This window comes from Lissotriton helveticus, chromosome 8 (assembly GCF_964261635.1).
Source record: "Lissotriton helveticus chromosome 8, aLisHel1.1, whole genome shotgun sequence".
NCBI classification, from domain to species: domain Eukaryota; kingdom Metazoa; phylum Chordata; class Amphibia; order Caudata; family Salamandridae; genus Lissotriton; species Lissotriton helveticus.
This window is the reverse complement of record NC_136069.1, coordinates 1,189,855,083-1,189,874,208: the sequence shown is the minus strand read 5'-3', so window position 1 is coordinate 1,189,874,208 and position 19,126 is coordinate 1,189,855,083. Positions and strand designations below refer to the sequence as shown.

General features: G+C 44.9%; 1 protein-coding gene across 2 annotated transcripts in view; it reads left to right on the top strand.

Annotated features, from left to right (window-relative positions):
* Window positions 1–19,126, top strand: part of LOC144773229 (E3 SUMO-protein ligase RanBP2-like) — an 827,846-nt gene that overhangs the window by 685,085 nt on the left and 123,635 nt on the right. The window contains exon 23 of one of the 2 annotated variants that reach the window (XM_078658128.1): window positions 17,366–17,532. In XM_078658128.1, the coding sequence (XP_078514254.1) occupies window positions 17,366–17,532 (167 nt within the window). Of the gene's footprint in view, window positions 1–17,365; window positions 17,557–19,126 lie in introns of both variants that reach the window. The other variant, XM_078658127.1, reaches the window with a different exon arrangement.

The following is a 19,126-nucleotide window of genomic DNA, read 5'->3' as shown; positions in this document are numbered from 1 at the left end:
GAATATTTTTGATTGCTCCGGGGTCCACGCTCATGAGCGGGACTAGTCACTAGATTATGACTATAACAGAGATACCCCTACTACAGAACTGGAGTTACAGGACAGAAACTACTCCATCTGTCCTTTCAGTCTCTTAACTATCAAGACTGCCTTCCTGGTGGCAATAACATCTGTCCAGAGGATCAGTGAGCTTCAGGCTTTGTCATCCAAGCCTCCATATCTGAACATCTACCCAGACCAGCTGTCTTTTCGCACTAAAGCTTCCTTTCTGCTGAAAATTGTTACTCCTTTTTAGGGCTCGCCTGCTGATGCGCTTCAGCGCATAGCTGGCGAAGCTCTATAGGGGCTTATCCAGTGTTTATCCACTGGCGATTCCACTGGCGATTCCTTCAAGTGCATGTGCTTTTTAGGTCATTGCGCTTGCGCAAGCCCTAAAAAGCGCGTGCACAATGCCACCAGCCGCCTGCCTGCCTGCCTCGCATTACCACATCAAAGGCAGCCCTCCGAGCGCATTTCTCACCCCCTAATTATTCACGGCCGGCCGGCAGGCACATCAAAGGCTGCTGCTGCCGTGACTCGCATTTCTCCTCCCTCCTCCCCTATCACTGCCCAGGCCGGCCGTACTTTCTCTTTACAAGGGCCCCCATTCCTGAATCACTTGAAATCTCTCCACATTATTTGCATTTTGTTAATTAAAAAAATTAACTTCAACACAGCGTTGCACATTTTTCTCGACTTCGGAAGGATGAGTCCCAATCTCATTTGTACAAAGTGTTGTAATGGGATTATTGGAGAGTTAGAGAAACGTGCTCACAAGTTACATTTTTATGCATATCATCTGAGTAAATAAACAATAGCATGGTGCCGTTTGCGTCCTTGACTTGATCTGGTTTTTATTTTTATTTTGCTATTATTCTCACAAAGGCTAAGAAGGTCTGCCTACTTTAGTATTAAGTGCTATACGTCGCATAAGCAACAGCTAACCATTCACTCACCCACGCAACGCCACTCACCCACGCAACGCCACTCAACCACGCAACGCCACTCAACCACGCAACGCCACTCACCCACGCAACGCCACTCACACACGCAACGCCACTCACACACGCAACGCCACTCACACACGCAACGCCACTCACACACGCAACGCCACTCACACACGCAACGCCACACACACACGCAACGCCACACACACACGCAACGCCACACACACACGCAACGCCACTCACACACGCAACGCCACTCACACACGCAACGCCACTCACACACGCAACGCCACTCAACCACGCAACGCCACTCAACCACGCAACGCCACTCAGCCACGCAACGCCACTCAGCCACGCAACGCCACTCAGCCACGCAACGCCACTCAGCCACGCAACGCCACTCAGCCACGCAACGCCACTCAGCCACGCAACGCCACTCAGCCACGCAACGCCACTCAGCCACGCAACGCCACTCAGCCACGCAACGCCACTCAGCCACGCAACGCCACTCACACACGCAACGCCACTCACACACGCAACGCCACACACACACGCAACGCCACACACACACGCAACGCCACTCACACACGCAACGCCACTCACACACGCAACGCCACTCACACACGCAACGCCACTCACACACGCAACGCCACTCACACACGCAACGCCACTCACACACGCAACGCCACTCACACACGCAACGCCACTCACACACGCAACGCCACTCACACATGCAACGCCACTCACACATGCAACGCCACTCACACACGCAACGCCACTCACACACGCAACGCCACTCACACAACGCCACTCACACAACGCCACTCAACGCAACGCCACTCACACACGCAACGCCACTCACACACGCAACGCCACTCACACACGCAACGCCACTCACACACGCAACGCCACTCACACACGCAACGCCACTCACACACGCAACGCCACTCACACATGCAACGCCACTCACACACGCAACGCCACTCACACACGCAACGCCACACACACACGCAACGCCACACACACACGCAACGCCACACACACACGCAACGCCACTCACACATGCAACGCCACTCACACATGCAACGCCACTCACACATGCAACGCCACTCAACCACGCAACGCCACTCACCCACGCAACGCCACTCAGCCACGCAATGCCACTCAGCCACGCAATGCCACTCACACACGCAACGCCACTCACACACGCAACGCCACACACACACGCAACGCCACACACACACGCAACGCCACACACACACGCAACGCCACACACACACGCAACGCCACTCACACACGCAACGCCACTCACACACGCAACGCCACTCACACACGCAACGCCACTCACACACGCAACGCCACTCACACATGCAACGCCACTCACACATGCAACGCCACTCACACACGCAACGCCACTCACACACGCAACGCCACTCACACACGCAACGCCACTCACACACGCAACGCCACTCACACACGCAACGCCACTCACACACGCAACGCCACTCACACACGCAACGCCACTCACACACGCAACGCCACTCACACACGCAACGCCACTCACACACGCAACGCCACTCACACACGCAACGCCACTCACACACGCAACGCCACTCACACACGCAACGCCACTCACACACGCAACGCCACTCACACACGCAACGCCACTCACACACGCAACGCCACTCACACACGCAACGCCACTCACACACGCAACGCCACTCACACACGCAACGCCACTCACACACGCAACGCCACACACACACGCAACGCCACACACACACGCAACGCCACACACACACGCAACGCCACTCACACATGCAACGCCACTCACACATGCAACGCCACTCACACATGCAACGCCACTCACACACGCAACGCCACTCACACACGCAACGCCACTCAACCACGCAACGCCACTCACCCACGCAACGCCACTCACCCACGCAACGCCACTCAGCCACGCAACGCCACTCACACACGCAACGCCACACACACACGCAACGCCACACACACACGCAACGCCACACACACACGCAACGCCACTCACACACGCAACGCCACTCACACACGCAACGCCACTCACACACGCAACGCCACTCACACACGCAACGCCACTCACACACGCAACGCCACTCACACACGCAACGCCACTCACCCACGCAACGCCACTCACACACGCAACGCCACTCACCCACGCAACGCCACTCACCCACGCAACGCCACTCACCCACGCAACGCCACTCACCCACGCAACGCCACTCACCCACGCAACGCCACTCACCCACGCAACGCCACTCACCCACGCAACGCCACTCACCCACGCAACGCCACTCACCCACGCAACGCCACTCACCCACGCAACGCCACTCACCCACGCAACGCCACTCACCCACGCAACGCCACACACCCACGCAACGCCACACACACACGCAACGCCACTCACCCACGCAACGCCACTCACCCACGCAACGCCACTCACCCACGCAACGCCACTCACCCACGCAACGCCACTCACCCACGCAACGCCACTCACCCACGCAACGCCACTCACCCACGCAACGCCACTCACCCACGCAACGCCACTCACCCACGCAACGCCACTCACCCACGCAACGCCACTCACCCACGCAACGCCACTCACCCACGCAACGCCACTCACCCACGCAACGCCACTCACCCACGCAACGCCACTCACCCACGCAACGCCGCTCACCCACGCAACGCCGCTCACCCACGCAACGCCGCTCACCCACGCAACGCCGCTCACCCACGCAACGCCGCTCACCCACGCAACGCCGCTCACCCACGCAACGCCGCTCACCCACGCAACGCCGCTCAGCCACGCAATGCCGCTCAGCCACGCAACGCCGCTCAGCCACGCAACGCCGCTCACCCACGCAACGCCACTCACCCACGCAACGCCACTCACCCACGCAACGCCACTCACCCACGCAACGCCACTCATCCACGCAACGCCACTCATCCACGCAACGCCACTCATCCATATGCAAAACGAAAAATGTCAAACTCTTCTATTGCGAGACCTATAGCATTTTCAATGCTTGTTATGTAGGCCACTCTGTCACCTTGCAATTTTTTATGCTCCAACTCATCCCTCTAAACAAGAGAAGCAACTCCACTGACTGGACCCAAAAAGAGCATTGGCATTCTGTGATGACCGCACTAATGAATTCCATGTGCACATCCAACTCTGTGTGTTATGTCAGAGTGAAGAAGAGAGAGGCTGTGTAGAAGTGGATCATCTCCAGATGGACCGTGCCCTGTATTAATATTTGCTGCACATTGGCCAAGAAGCAACCCCCCGAGGGGCTTGCATGCTGATTCTACCATAGCGAAGGCTGCGACCACTGCATTAGCATGCGGATTCCCATCCTGGACATCTGCCAGACAGCAACGTGGGCCTCTCTGCACACATTCACAAAACACTTTTTCCTGGACAGTCTGGTCCATCGGTACGGGCTGTTTGCCTGCTCGGTCCTGCAGGACTTTTTATTGTGAAATTGTTTTGCAGACCCATCTCTGGGAAGGTATTGCTTTTATTATCTATTCTAAGGTACGGAATCTGGAGCTAAAAGTCTCATTCCGGATAGAGACTATCTAGCCACATATTCCTGATCAACCCACCCACCCTGCCTGCAAACAGATTTCTAGGAACAGGGCTTTTCCCTTTCAGGGCCCTAGTTTTCCACACCAGTGGTCAGTGGTGTTCGTGGCTCCGCGCTCATGACGTGGACAGTCACGAAAAGAAACTGAAGTCCGCGCGCTGGGGTGGCGCCTATACAGGCACCACGCATGTCGCTTCCGGAGTGAACTACGCTACATGGAGCCTTACTAGGCCACCTACCGGTGCATAGGGGAACTGCTCACGAAACATTTTCGGATCCGGTCTGACACCTGGGGATAATTCTAAGGTAAGATAGTCTCTACCAGATACGGCATTACCAAAGGTATGTAACGTGTTTCATTATACATCTCTGCATGTACAATAAAAGTGATCTTCAGTTAGGATATCACCACTCTGACTAGGCAGATACCTGTTGGAAAAACATCTTAGAGGAACTCTTACTTGATCTGGTCCTCCTGGACCTTTAGTTTGCCTTGGACACTGTTGATCATAATGTGTTCTTTAATTGCTGTGTAACCTATTATTAGTCCTAGTTTTGAGCTATTGCGTTAATCACATCATGTTTGTTTTTTAACTGGTTGACATCACCACCATAGACTGTGGTCTCACACTGCTCTGTCCTCTCACCGATCATTTTCAACATCTACATGATCAAAGTGACCAGTATCTTGGAAGCCAATCACATCTCCCAATATATCTATGCAGAAAATAACAAATTTTCGGAAATAAATATTACAATGGATGAAACTTAGATGGCTCAATCTTGAACTGTTGGCAAACACAGATCTTGTTCTGGGTCCCAATAGGTCCCGCAACCTTTCTTGCCTAATGTCCAGACTGTGGGTCCACCCCAAAAGGTCGACAGTGGGCTAGCGACCTGAGACTATTTTGCAGTCACTAAGGGCATCCTGGAACAGACTTGTGTATTGAATGAAATGGGAGGGATTTCATATGTTCAGTAATGGTAAAATGTTGCAGACTTTTATTTCATACCCCACCAAGTCCTGCCCTGACTCCTCCACCTAGCAGAAACTTACCTTAAATATACATTTCAGATGTCCACTTAGTCTTTCATCAGAACTTAATTAAATCTTTGAATACATCCTTTTACTATCCTTCAGGTGCACAGAAAAGTCTTAGTGCACTAGATGGCAAAGGCTCTTAGTGCAGTAGATGGCAAAGGGTGGACAGAGAGGGGGTTCACAATTACCTGCAGAGAATCATGGAATTCTGTTTAATAGCCTAATTGTTTTCCTCATTAGATCTGGGACCAACATGTGTGTGAATATCCAAGCATGGTATTTCCTGATCCATTTCCCGTAGCAAATTAACAGAAAACTAGTCTGGAAGCTTACAGAAAATTGCACCACAGGGATTGCTGCAACCACACTATGCTAGACTGGAGTCCCAGTATTTGTACAACTACCATGTGTTGTTTTCTACACATCAGCACCAAGTAGTATTGCTTAGACATTCAGTCCAAAAAAGAATAGAGACGAATGGTGTGGCATTAACTTGTTTAGGAAAGGTGAGCCTTGTTCTAACTTTGCAGGATTGTTACTTTTGTTTCAACAGAAGGCTTTTTTATTTAAAGCTGTGACCTAAGTATATTTATAACTCAAGGAACTGGTGATCAGGGCCATTTCTGAAGAGAAGATGGAAACAAGTTTCCAATATGGTGTCACACATAAACTTTAAATTGTGGCATTTTCAGTAAACATCCCAAAATGGTCTATAGTTCCATCTTGAATAATTCAGTTCACTGTACTCATCGTGGATAACACAAGTTATAGCTTTTTCATGCTTTATAAATAATATCCTTAATAATGGACATGAGTTATATGTTGCCTCATCAACTAACCTTTCAGGCTTCTTCAAGGATTTATTCCCACATGCTGGACTCCTGTTGAGGCCCTTCCAAATTTACCTCCGGACTGTGACAACTTTAAGAACAGGTTCTTAGTGCAGAATTAACCTCATGATTAACCCTATTGGGTAATTGGTTCTTTCCTTCTGACTCCATTTTGCCTCTTCAGAGTTGTGATGGCAGAGAACAGAATAGCCATTCCTCCTTTAACTGCTTATGACTAAATCGGAATGTTCTTCCCTACATCAATATTCTGCAGCTCAAAGTAATGATCTAAGACCAATTATTCCAGTGCTCGTTTGGACGTTATCAGGATGAAGCCTGACTTGCTGCCCTCTACTATACTGCGAAGAATGTTTGCCCTTGCCCCCTTAACCTCTTTCTGGTTGTGGACCGCATAGCAAGGGAATAGATTGTACAGGCGGAGTACCTAAGCTGACAGTTTCCCTATCCAGAAATTAGAGAATTATCCTCCATATTTTAAGACAAGGTGAGAAATTCTGGTTGATTTGTCTTGTCTGACTGGTCAGCAGCAGACTCAAATATAGCAACGCACTCTATGCCGGTGTCACCCAGAAACTCCTCAGGAAACTACAGAACGTTAAAAATGCCGCAGTCAGACTGGTGCTCGACATCCCCGTTGCAGCCACGTCCTCGAATACATTTGAGAACTCCACTGGCTCTAAGTTAAGAAAAGAATCACTTTTGAGCTCCTCACACATGCCTACAAAGCCCTCCACAGCGCAGGAAGCCGAGCATATCTGAACCATCACCTCTCATTCCACGTACTCGTCAGACACCTCCACTCCGACCAACTGGCCCTGGCCACCGTCCTGCGGATCCACAAGACTAGAGCCGGAGGAATATCCTTCTCCCAACTCGCCGGCATGACCTGGAACACCCAGCCTCTCCTCAGGAAGTCCCCGTCGCTGATCCAATTCAGGATATTTCAAGATCTGGCTCTTTGACTGAACCCCAGCGCCGATACGGAATAAGCAAAACCCTACCCTCCAGCACTCACAGGTGAGTAGTAGCATTTTATAAACCCCTGATTAATTGCTTTATTATTAACTAGTATCAACTTCAAATATGGACTTTTCACTCCTGAGGTGTGGCATATGTTGGATCTGCCTTGTCACAACGTGTCTTTGCTTTCATCTAATATAAAAAAAATAAAGAACAGCCCATAGTGTTACCTAAATCTTACCCCCTTAATAACCTTACCAATTCTGAACCTCTGACCTCAACTTATACCCAGATTCTTACACATGGTAACCCAAATGTAAAATGATTTACGTTAATTGAACTCAAGTACTTACTTCATGAAGAGTTAGCCTTTGTATGCCTCAGTACAATTGGATCCAGTATTGGACAAGTGGCTTAGGTTCTGATACTGATTCTGGACATGAGAATCTCTTTTTTTACCGCCCTTTTAAATGGTGGAATGTTCTTTTCTAATTTCCCCCACCCCAGCCACCTGGGTTAAAGGTCCTGACATTAGGACCCCTGACTGCAAGGAGATCCTCATCCTGGTGTTGGCACGGCTCAGGCTCACGCAACTTTATTACCCTTTGATTTTTAATCCTCTGCCCTCTTTTTTACCACCTTAAAGTTATGCATAGGACATGATTAATCAGTTTGTTCTTAAAATCTTTTATTGTCACAGTAATGATAACGTCCTCACTACATTATTACTCTTCTTTCTCTAACTGAAAGAAACCGGTCACCGTTTGTTTTTTTGACAAGCGTTGATGTTCTGTTACAACAAACCTCTTCATATTTGTCCTTCCCCATCCATTTGTTGCCTGCTAGAATAACGAGCATTTGCAATGCAATAGGTCTCGCACTAGTTAGAGTTAGAGATTTTGGCATTGTTTATATTTTGCTGGATTTGTTTGTTGTTTTCTGTACTGAATGTGTTAGCTAACTACAGTTTTTTATGTATCTGTGGAGTAAGTATGTGTATTATACCTTTCGCATTGAATATTTGATGGTGTAATAGTATATGTAGCATAAGCTACGGTAGCAATAATGTGTATTTGTAAACCATAAAAATAGTAAGGATAAAAAATCAATGTGCCGGAATTTATAAAGTAAAAGCACCACAAACACGGATAAAGGCATATATTGGACACTAAATAGAAAAGTAGGTAAGAAATAATAGGCAGATCCTGCATGTGGCTGTGCCCTGCAAGGCACCAGAAAGCGCATAGAAACGTATAACAGAACGTATAAGGTACACATAAGGGCATCTGTTTGTACACTACTATTTGTAAAACATTGCAGAAGGTATCAATAAAAATTGGTATTTGTTGCCTCAGTTATATGTGTAGTGGGATAATATTTATTATCAAATGGTATAAAAATATAGTTGCACGTTTAAAGCGCTGCTCATAAACATGCAAAACAAACACTTGTTAAATATGTCCTGTGAGTTGCCCTAAACAGTAACCTAATGTTAGAACAGCAAAAGCGGCACGTAAATATAAGTGAAACCGACTCAAAAAGTATTGCTGCGATAGCAGAAGCTAAAGCGCCATGTATGTAAGAAAAAAAGGTACCTTTTAAAATAAATATATAATACACCAAGATATGCTGAAGTGGAAGTGTCATGAAAATGGCTCACACAGTTAACACGTAATGTATAAAACAACTACGAAATAACAGACAGATGCGGGCACGGCGTCTTTCAGTCTGGGAGAGAAGAAAATGGATGAGAGAGAGCAACACGGGAGGGGAGAGAGGCATGTAAGAGGTCTGGGAGGGAGCGTAAGGGGGTATATCGTGACAGGAAGCAAACAACAAGCATCTAGGTTTCTGCAGCTTAGGGGGCGGAGCGGGGAGGGCAGCGATGAGGGAGAGACGTGAAGCAGCAGGGGCCTTTGAAGTGAAGCTAAGCTTCACTTCAAAGGTGCGGGAGGTGTGAGGAGTGAAACAAGTTGTAAAAAAAATGCGGCTGAGGCAGAGCGCACGCTGGGGGCAGCTTGTGGGGCGGAGCGGGAAGAGCTGCTAGGGAACAGATGGCTGGCGATTTGATGCTGTGCACGCGCACTTTAGGTCAATGTGCTTGCGCAATGACCTAAAAGCGCACGGGCACAGCATCAAATCGCCAGTGTAGTTAAAGTCTGTTTAAGCCCCTATAGTCTCGCTCCGCTCAATGCGCATGCGCATTGACAGGCGAGACCTAAAAAGGTAAGGACATCTACTGCCACAACTACTAGTGCAAGGAAGACAGTCTCCTGCATTTTGCACTGCTACTTCTAATTGTTAATACCCAAGAGGATTTCTGCTGTTTCTCCCAAAGACATATTCTTCTTCCCCTCATAGGATTCTCAAGAGACATCTGTAGGACATCTCCCCTTATTTCCTGCAGGCGTTGTTCACTTTACGCTTTCTAGAAGCAGTGTCCATTTTTCACCCGGAGGTTTTCAGGAATACGTTTTTCTGAATCCTAATGGTCTTGTGCTTTTTCCTCTCTTTCTAGTTCAGGAAAGGCGAGACCTACAAAATGGCAATAGCAAAGATACCTCTGAGACTACTCAATGACTCGTTTCCCTAGTTTCTAATGTTATATTAAACTTATATTTAATTTATAAAGCCCACTACCTGCTGTTTTGTCACCCTAGAGCTGGTGGAACTAACTCTGGTAAACAATTCTAGTGGACAGCGAAGCCTAAAAATAAGATCGTTTTCAATGCATTAGCAAAAGAGGTGCCAAAGATTTAATAGAAAAGGGGCAAACTATTCAGCAGTTGATTAACTTTCTCCTTTTCAAATGTTCCTGGTTTCTAAAGAGTGAAGAGGTCAAACAAAGTTTTATTTCTGGGACTTGGAACACTTTCAGAGTGAATTGGTGACAGTGCACAATGGACTATATCTCAAGCCTGTGAAATTGAAATGTAGTGTTCATTTAATAAAAACTTACAATATGACGCATTTGTGCACATATTATACGTAATATCACAGTTGAACAACTTTGTAAAAGCACATTTATAAAAAAGGGTTATTCCCGTAATAAATACAGTTAATTAATCGAGTTAAAATCCACCTAAAAAACATACTGACAAAAGGCATTTACAAGACATATGATCGACCTACTATTTCCGCTATGCCTCAAGTGCTCGGTTTCCTCTGGTGGTTGCTAATCATGATTCATGTTACACTCTGAGTAATCTCATTCAATTCTATCGTGTGGCTTACAGGGAGTCTTAGCAAGCTTATTATTAATCCCTGGTATTAAATAAAGTTAGCTTACATCATATAAAGTTTTAAAGTGCAATATGCCTTTTGTAAAATCATCTCCAGGCTTGACAGGTGCTAAACCCTAATTTTTCCGAGTTATTCAAGATGCTCATGTAATAAGGACGCAGCTCAACTCTTACAATGTTTATCTGTCCTTCCAGTTGGCTTGTTCCTAAATTGATAGGATAATAATAAGTGAAAGCCCTTTACTGTGCACATTTAGCTAATTTCCCCTCTGCAATATCTACAAACTTTAAGAATCTTCTAGTAAATTGTAAATCTTCTCTCTGTAGACTGGCTATTGCTGCTTGGCTGCAAGTACGTGTAGCTCATTGATTAAAATCCTCCTCAGCAGATGTCTGTGTTTAGCAGTTAAGGCTTGGCAACTACAAACAATATGGCAAATATCTTCTCCGTTATAAGTCCAGAGACGGAATGACGTTCTGTTGCTCAATTTTTTCCAGGCAGGAACGTCACTGCGAAATCGAAAATTGACAATCCGGAGTCTCAAAACCTTTAGCTTTGCATTCAATCCGTTCAGACCCCCCAGATAATTCTGGGGTTTTAGTTGGCCATATGTTGCAATTACCATCCACGCATGGGATCTTTTCGCCAGCATCTCTCTATCCAACAGTGGTGACATATTTTTGCTACTCCCACTAATAACTCTATTAAATGCAGACTGTGAAAGGGGCAAGGCCCGTAATTGTTCTGCCTTAAACGTGGATATGGCCAAATTAAAATATTCATGAGCCTTCGTGTGTTTACGGTCACTTATTGCCTCCCAAACAACTGACATAAGAGTGGAATTATCGTTTTTAAATTTGTGACACAAATTCAGATATGCCCCTTAAGTTATTTAAATATTGTCGTCTGAGGCCAAACTCTAATCTGATTTGTGCCAGCGAGGCCTGCTGTGGGAGATTAAACAGGTGATGGTAAGTCCCTGTCACAAGCTTATCTATGATATTATCAGCCTTCCCTCTCAAAATCTCCACGCCATATGTCAAAGATGGAACATGTTTTGCTGTCAGAACATGTAGTAATGGCTTGAGGGACGGACCTTTTAAGGTGTTCCATAGTGAAACAAATGCTATGATTAAATAATTATTTTTTCTTTGTATTGCAGCGCACTGGTTCTTAAAGGAGCCCCTTGGATCTATTACAGCCAAATATTTGTACTCTAGAACTCGCTCCAGCCCGATCCCTTCAATACTGAATTTTGGGCAGGCTGCGATGACCTTTCTCACTAGCGTAGTTTTTGTTTTACTTAAGTTGACCTTTAACCCATGGGACGAGGCATACAAAGCAGTGTTACTAATTAACTGCTGAAGCTCTACCTTTGTGTAGCTCAGCAAGACATCATCATCAGCGTACAAAAGATGGGAGATCTTAGAACCAGCCACAGACTGGGAGTGCAAGTTAATGTTGTTCAAACAAGAAGAAATATCAGCAAGATACCAATTGAACAAGAGAGGGGCCAAGACACAGCCTTGTTTTAGGCCATTCGTTGTTAATATTTTTTTTTTAATGGTTGTGCCTTGGCCCAACCTAACTCTTGTCTTTGTATCCGTATACAATAACTGAATTGCTCTGAGTAGATATGGGGAAATTCCAATTTTTTTATAGCTTATCCAGGAGAATATTCCTCTGCACCGAATGTAAAGCAGATCGAAAATCAACAAAACACAAATGAAGCTTCAGTGAGTGACACCTGGCTAGTTCAATTGTAAGTGCTAGCATTTGGATGTTAATAGATTTACCCAGGCCTTCAATAAACCCAGTCTGATTTCTCAGCTACAGGTTTTTAGAATCCACCCACGTCGTTAGATGAACCAGCAAACATTTGGCAAAAAATTTGGCCTCTCAGTCCATTAGGGCTATTAGCTGATAATTAGCGGGGTCCGAATTTTGTCCAGCTTTCTAGATAGGAACCAGGATTGATCCCCTCCAATTATCCGGTATTTCTTCCCTCACCAGGACTGGATTAAATAAAGTTGTCAGATTCTTCATCCAGTGTCGCGGGTTCACTTTATAAAGTGCTTGAGGGAGGCCGTTCGGCCCCGGGGCCCCATTCTGATGGCTATTACTGGTGATTGTTTCCACTGTTCTGGAATGGATCACAATAGGCTGGTTTTCCCTAGTGTTAATTCAGATGGCTGTTTTTAACGCTCCAGTTAGTTTCTGTAACCCTGTACATGACACCCAGATGTATACTCCAAGCTTATTTAGATATATTTGACGTTAAACGTTGTATTTTCCAAATGATGGATTGATTTACTAATTTCCAGAATTCTCTTGCATCATTGCTTTTAGAGGCGTAGAGAATTTTGCACCTGTACGGGTCAAACTCAGAATTTGTTTAGGACCAAACTTTTTTTTTGTAAAGTATCCTTAGTTTTGGTAAAATCTCACACTGGACGCTAGTGGACGGGTTGTTATTTAAGACCTTGAGAACGTGGTTCAATTTCTATTTAGCTGTTCTAAATTGCGCTGAAAGTTTCCTAGGAAAAGAATTCGTTGTTCTGGCTGTTTGACGCACTGCATTTTTGTCTAATGGGAGCATTGTAAATTGTTCCCAGTGGACCAAAGGGTTTTGTTTTGCATCATAGAGATTATCCCACAGCTTTCTAGCTTGATGTTCAACCTTTTCAATACAGGCTACCGACCACTGTAGTTTTTTTGTAGTTTTGTACCATAGCATAGCCTATTTTTGTGGCCGGTTGATCGTGGTATGTGATATTTATATTAAAACTGATCATTTGCGGCTGATGTTCACCTTTCCAACCTATTATCCAAACTGTAGCTTTTAACCATATGATATAGGGGAAGTGATACTAAGAAATAATCTATGACTGCATGGGATTTTACAGAGTGATGTGACGGCTGTGCTGGAATGTCCGGAGACACCCGGCCATTTAATACTCGTAAGCCCAAATGCTCCAAGTTACACGCCGCATCCTTCCACGTTCTATTAAACCGTTGTTTAAAAGCTTGGGTAGGCGGAAAATGCAAAATATGGTTGATAATATCCATTATTTGGTCCCTAGGCGTTGCTTAAAAAAGGTTCATGGTAAAATCACCAGAGAGGAGAATAAAGGGCGCTGGATTAATTGCACATTAGGATGATATGAAACTCTGTATGTTTTCAATTGATTCTGGTTTTCTGATTTCGAGGGGGTGAATATAAACATTTATTATCCACAAAGGGGTCACGTTATATGGGTGGTTGGCCCAAACCATTTTCGCCTGGATATGCGGATGATCAATCCTTACTTCTTCGATTTTGATATTAAGGTTCAATGCTACATGCAACCCCAAGCCCCCTACAGGGCACCACATTGATTTTGTTATTATTGCTGGTTTACTGTAGCAAAAATATGCTGGGACAACAATTTCTTCTTGTGCCCATGTCTGTATTGTCTTTGCAATAAGTCCCTCAATATTCCATGCACAGACGTCAACATTGTTCTCTTTTTGGCCGCCTAATGAGCCATTTTTCTGTCATTTACTTACTCCTTTGTATAGCCCAAAAAGCAGTGCGCCCAGAAGCCTAGACCAGTCAGTTTTGGTGTGGGACTTTGCTTGCTGTGTCTTCCTTGTAACGATTATCTTCCAGGGTGGCTATAGTGGCACTACATGATGAGATTGATTGACTCCTTGCCCCTTTTAAAATCAAAGTTGCAGCTAGTTGTCGATTATTTATGAGATTTATTGGCCTTTTTGTAGGCTTTAATGCCTTTTAAAAATTCCTTGAAAGCCTTTTCTTCCCCCCTATCCTTCTACCTTAGTACGGGCCTCACAACGTTCCATGTGGAGAAACTGTGGGTAGGATTCCTCCTTTTCCCTCGACCTGTCTATTCCCCATTTTGCAAATAACTCCTTTTCTACCTACACTTGGTGGGCTAAGGCGGTTGTTGCCCAAGCAATCAACATCAGTTCTTCACTGCCCCATGTCGGTGCGTTTAAAAATGTGACTGGATGGATATCAGAAGACTCAATGTGATTTAACGCTGGTATTTCTCTGGCCATACATACCTCTGTTTATTCTATCAAAGTGCCCCCTAGACTTGTATATTGGAAAAAATGGCACTTTGCAACAGTTGCTAAGCGGGCTGATGTGGAATGATGATTCTCTTGTACCAGCCTGGGCTATACGAACTACTACCTGGTGGGCATTGGGTCACTGCTCTGATATTTGTAAACTCTGTTGTAACGCTGCAGTGTCTTGTTCGAGGTTCCGTATTTGCTTATTTTCTATTGTGAATTCATGGATACTAGAATTTTCAATGAAGGTTTGTCTGTTTCCACCTTTGGGGGGGCAGATTGCATGTATTACTGTCCGAGATTATGTTGCGTTGCACTGAACCAGCCAAAATCTTTGAGCCAGGGAGGTAGCGAACTTGATTGGCTCCTGTTATATCTGGCTCTTTTTTTATCCAGTTGGGGGTGGGCTGGTTGCCGTTGGTTCTGGTCCACTTGTCGGTCCTTTGCCTTCCTCGTTAATTGTGCTTTCGCTTGTTAACCCCCTTTTCTTCAGTGCATGCCTCCTCTACAGGATCTTCTTGCTTTTTTCTGAGGAAGCCACTGACTATAACTCATGCTAGAAAAATAGGGTACACTTGCCCTAGTTTACTAGGGGGAAGATCCGCTAGGAATGTATTGACCTTTTTATTATGAGTTTTCCTCAGGCTTTTGGGCTGTCGTTTTGAAAGCTTGGCCAGTTCCCCTTGTGAGGCGCCTTAGTACTGCATGTATCGCTAAGGCTCTCCTACTCAGCGGCTAAGGTCTAATGGATGAGTTGAAAGACGAGCACTGAGGTCCACATTTGTAGCCTGTCTGCTTTTTGGCGACCCTTCAACTTCCTTCCCGTCTCCGCACTAGTTATCTCCCCCAAGACCTCACCTACTTCAGAGATTTTCTAAGGCAAACTGTTTCTTCCAAGCCCCCTGCTGTCACAAATGATTCGCCCTAAAGAGATGTCTGAAGCCATTGCAATCTCTGGGCAGTTGTACCGTAAGCATATAACTTAAGGTGCACAATTACTCTATGTAACATACAAGTGGAGTTAGGTGAGTTGGCATGACACGTTAAGCGCTCATGACCCTGACAGGTTTACCAGCAAATCTCAAGATCCAGAAGCTGTGAATAATTTCAAGTTGAGGGATGGTAAACAGTATTCCCCTGCCCACCCAAACATGCACCCCAGACAGTATCCAGCATGCTCAAGCTCAGACACAGCACTCCTTTGCTATTGTGGTATACAGGTTAAAGCAATTGATATTTATTAGGTACAATACAGTCACCTTTATAAGTAGTAGGATGTTCCAAGTTTTCACAGATTAACAAATTGTGGTGCTACCATCTTTGAGTGGGGAAACTAAACTGTTTCTCAAACTTGTTAAATCCAAAGTGAGATTCAGTTTAGCAGCACACGTGTACATCCTGCACAAATCCATGTTCCAACCCAAACAGAAAAGACAATGGGCCTGATTCACAGAACTAACTTGAGACAAAATCCTAAACTTACTACCATTTTGGTATGCACAGAAGGCCCTTACTCATTTTGGTATTCACAGAAGGCACTTACTCATTTCGGTATTCACGGAAGTTAGGAGTTCTAACTTTAGGACTCCTAAATGCCTTCTGTGAATACCGAAAGTCTTAAAGTTAGAATTTTTCTCAGTTTAGGAGTCCTAAAGTTCTAACTTTACTACTCCTAAACTGAGAAAAATCCTAACTTTAAGACTTTTGGGATTCACAGAAGGCATTTAGGAGTCCTAAAGTTAGAACTCCTAACTTCCGTGAATACCGAAATGAGTAAGTGCCTTCTGTGAATACCAAAATGAGTAAGGGCCTTCTGTGCATACCAAAATGGTAGTAAGTTTAGGATTCTGTCTTAAGTTCGTTCTGTGAATCGGGCCCTATGTAATGGAAGGTCCACTGAAAATGTGCTGATAAAGGGTAATGGAAGGCTCTGTAACCCAAAAACATTATCCAGCAGCTATTACAAACTGTATAAATGTGCCCACCTTTGTCACTATCAGAAGTGTCAACACTTGCACCCTGGAATAGATATAGAATCTAGCCTCTTAATGGTAGTTAATGATGTCTGACTGAAACAGGATAATGGCTATATTGGGGCCTTCCTATAACCAGGTAGTGGAAGGAAGCTGGATGTAAGAGTAAGTAACTGCTACTCAGCAGTACTAACTCTGAATTCCATCCACAATCCTTAGGTTTCTTCCATTACCACTGGAAGATACAGTAAATGTAGTGATTCTGGCACATTTTCTTAATTTTAGCTTATGAGAGCGAAACAAATGTAAGGTGTATAGACACCGTGCACCAAGCTGTATTGTCATTACGCGCTTTTTAATCTGCCAACTAAAGTCTTCGGTCCCAGTCACAAGGTGGTGAAAGTTTCCGATAAGATAACTGTTCGAGGAAGCCTAAGGACTCAAGGTTTAGAAGTGATTGATTGTGTTCTGTTACCTTTTTGATTCCACGTACAGTTTAAATATATGGTGGTGTTTAACAGTTGTGTTTTGTGGGACTCCTGAAAGAAGACTGGTCATTTCACTGTGACATTTTGGCTTAACTTGTGTATTACTTTTCCAGACACTGCAAGTACTGACTCACAAGAGTGTGTTTTGGTTTGGGAAAAGCGACCAACCCCTGAAGAGAAGGCAAAAGCTGAAAACCTTAAGCTACCACCTACATTCTTCTGTGGCATAAGTAGTGATACTGATGAGGACAAGGACCCTCAAGAAGACTTTGACACTGAAGTGAGAAAAATTAAAGGGTCTGATGTAAGATGAGTTGTGTTTTTTTAAGTTAAAAAATACAAAATGTGCACATAATATATGTGTTGCTTTCTCAATCACATCTTCATTGACCCACGGTATGTAATGTGAAGTTTATTTATAAACTGTAAGCACACTTCAGTTTCATGGCGCTAAATATCAAAGCAAAGCCACTGTCTACTCATATTATTAACTGAATAAATGTGTTTTTTGAAGAGAATCCTAAAGTGGAACTGGGAAGAATCACAGCACAGAGTTCATGGTTGGTAGATCCACTCTTTCGCAATTGAAATAGAAATGATCTGTCTCCAAAGGTAACTGGTCTGGCTATGGGGGTAGTCATCAGGAGCAGCTGAGTAGACCTATAAGATCTCGAGGGTTTGTAGAAAGTAAATTTGGAGGCCAAAAAGTCAAGGAAGCCCTGTTAGATGGCTCTGAACAATGGCCATTACCTTAAAAACGACCCTATTATGTATAGGCAAACAGTACAGCTTTCTTGAAATGGGAGGATATGATCTCTCCTTGGGATGTCACTAAGTGAGCAGCTTCAATGTGTATCCGCTGTAGTCATTTCTAAAATTCTCAGGGGAAGCGAGATAAATGGGATTGCTGAAGCCCAATTGGGAGTGGACCAAGACGTTCATCACTGGAATGTGAAATTTTTATTCCTTGAAAGGGAAGATAGCATGCACAATCTTCAGTTGAGAGAAACATGAACTAGTTACCTTTTTTGCTTGACTATTCACAACTAGGTTAGGGTCAAGGTAGATTTCCATTTTACAGGGGGTGACGCAAGAGTATGTGAAGAGCATATAAGAGGATACGTCTAAGTCTTTTGGAGACATGGAGCCTTGAGAAGCGATCAGAATCTCCGTTCTAGTAGAGTTTAATTTCTTGCAGTTTTCGGACATTCACCAGTAGTTTATGAATTTGCTTTCTAGCAGAATGAAGAGTTTTCTGTGGCGCTTGATCAATTGTGTGTTGTCATTGTACATATAAAACTGTCTCTACTGATGGCTAGTGGACTCATGTAGATGATGAATAAAGGGCAGATGTAGAGACCACTGAGGCACACTGCAATTGAGAGCTTTGGATTTAGATCTAAAAGGATGTAATGCCACTGGCTGATATTGTTTTATCAAGAATGAGATTAGCACATACCCTTTGATTCCTGCATTAACAAGTCTGTGGTGTAGCGAGGGAAGGGTCTTCATACAAGAATCTGGAGCCACTCAAATGGGAAGAAAGTTCATGTTAGGTTTTAGGATACTGTTTCAAAAGAGGTGGGCAAACCCAATGTACCCATGGAGGCTTGGGCGATAGAGCTTGAAATAAGTGAAAGTTTGCCTACAAGGGATTTTGTTTGTAGATGAATTTCAGAGAAAATATCTCATAAACATTTATTTTGGTTCAATCCTAACTGGTGGGGAACTATTGATTAATCTGGCAATAAAAGAATGATTTTGCTTAGCAGATTACTGTCATAAAAACTAGAGTATAATACACAGGGCAGACTTTACTTCAAACAAAAAATATATTTAATATATGAACAATTGAGAGCTAGGGAGAAAGAAAT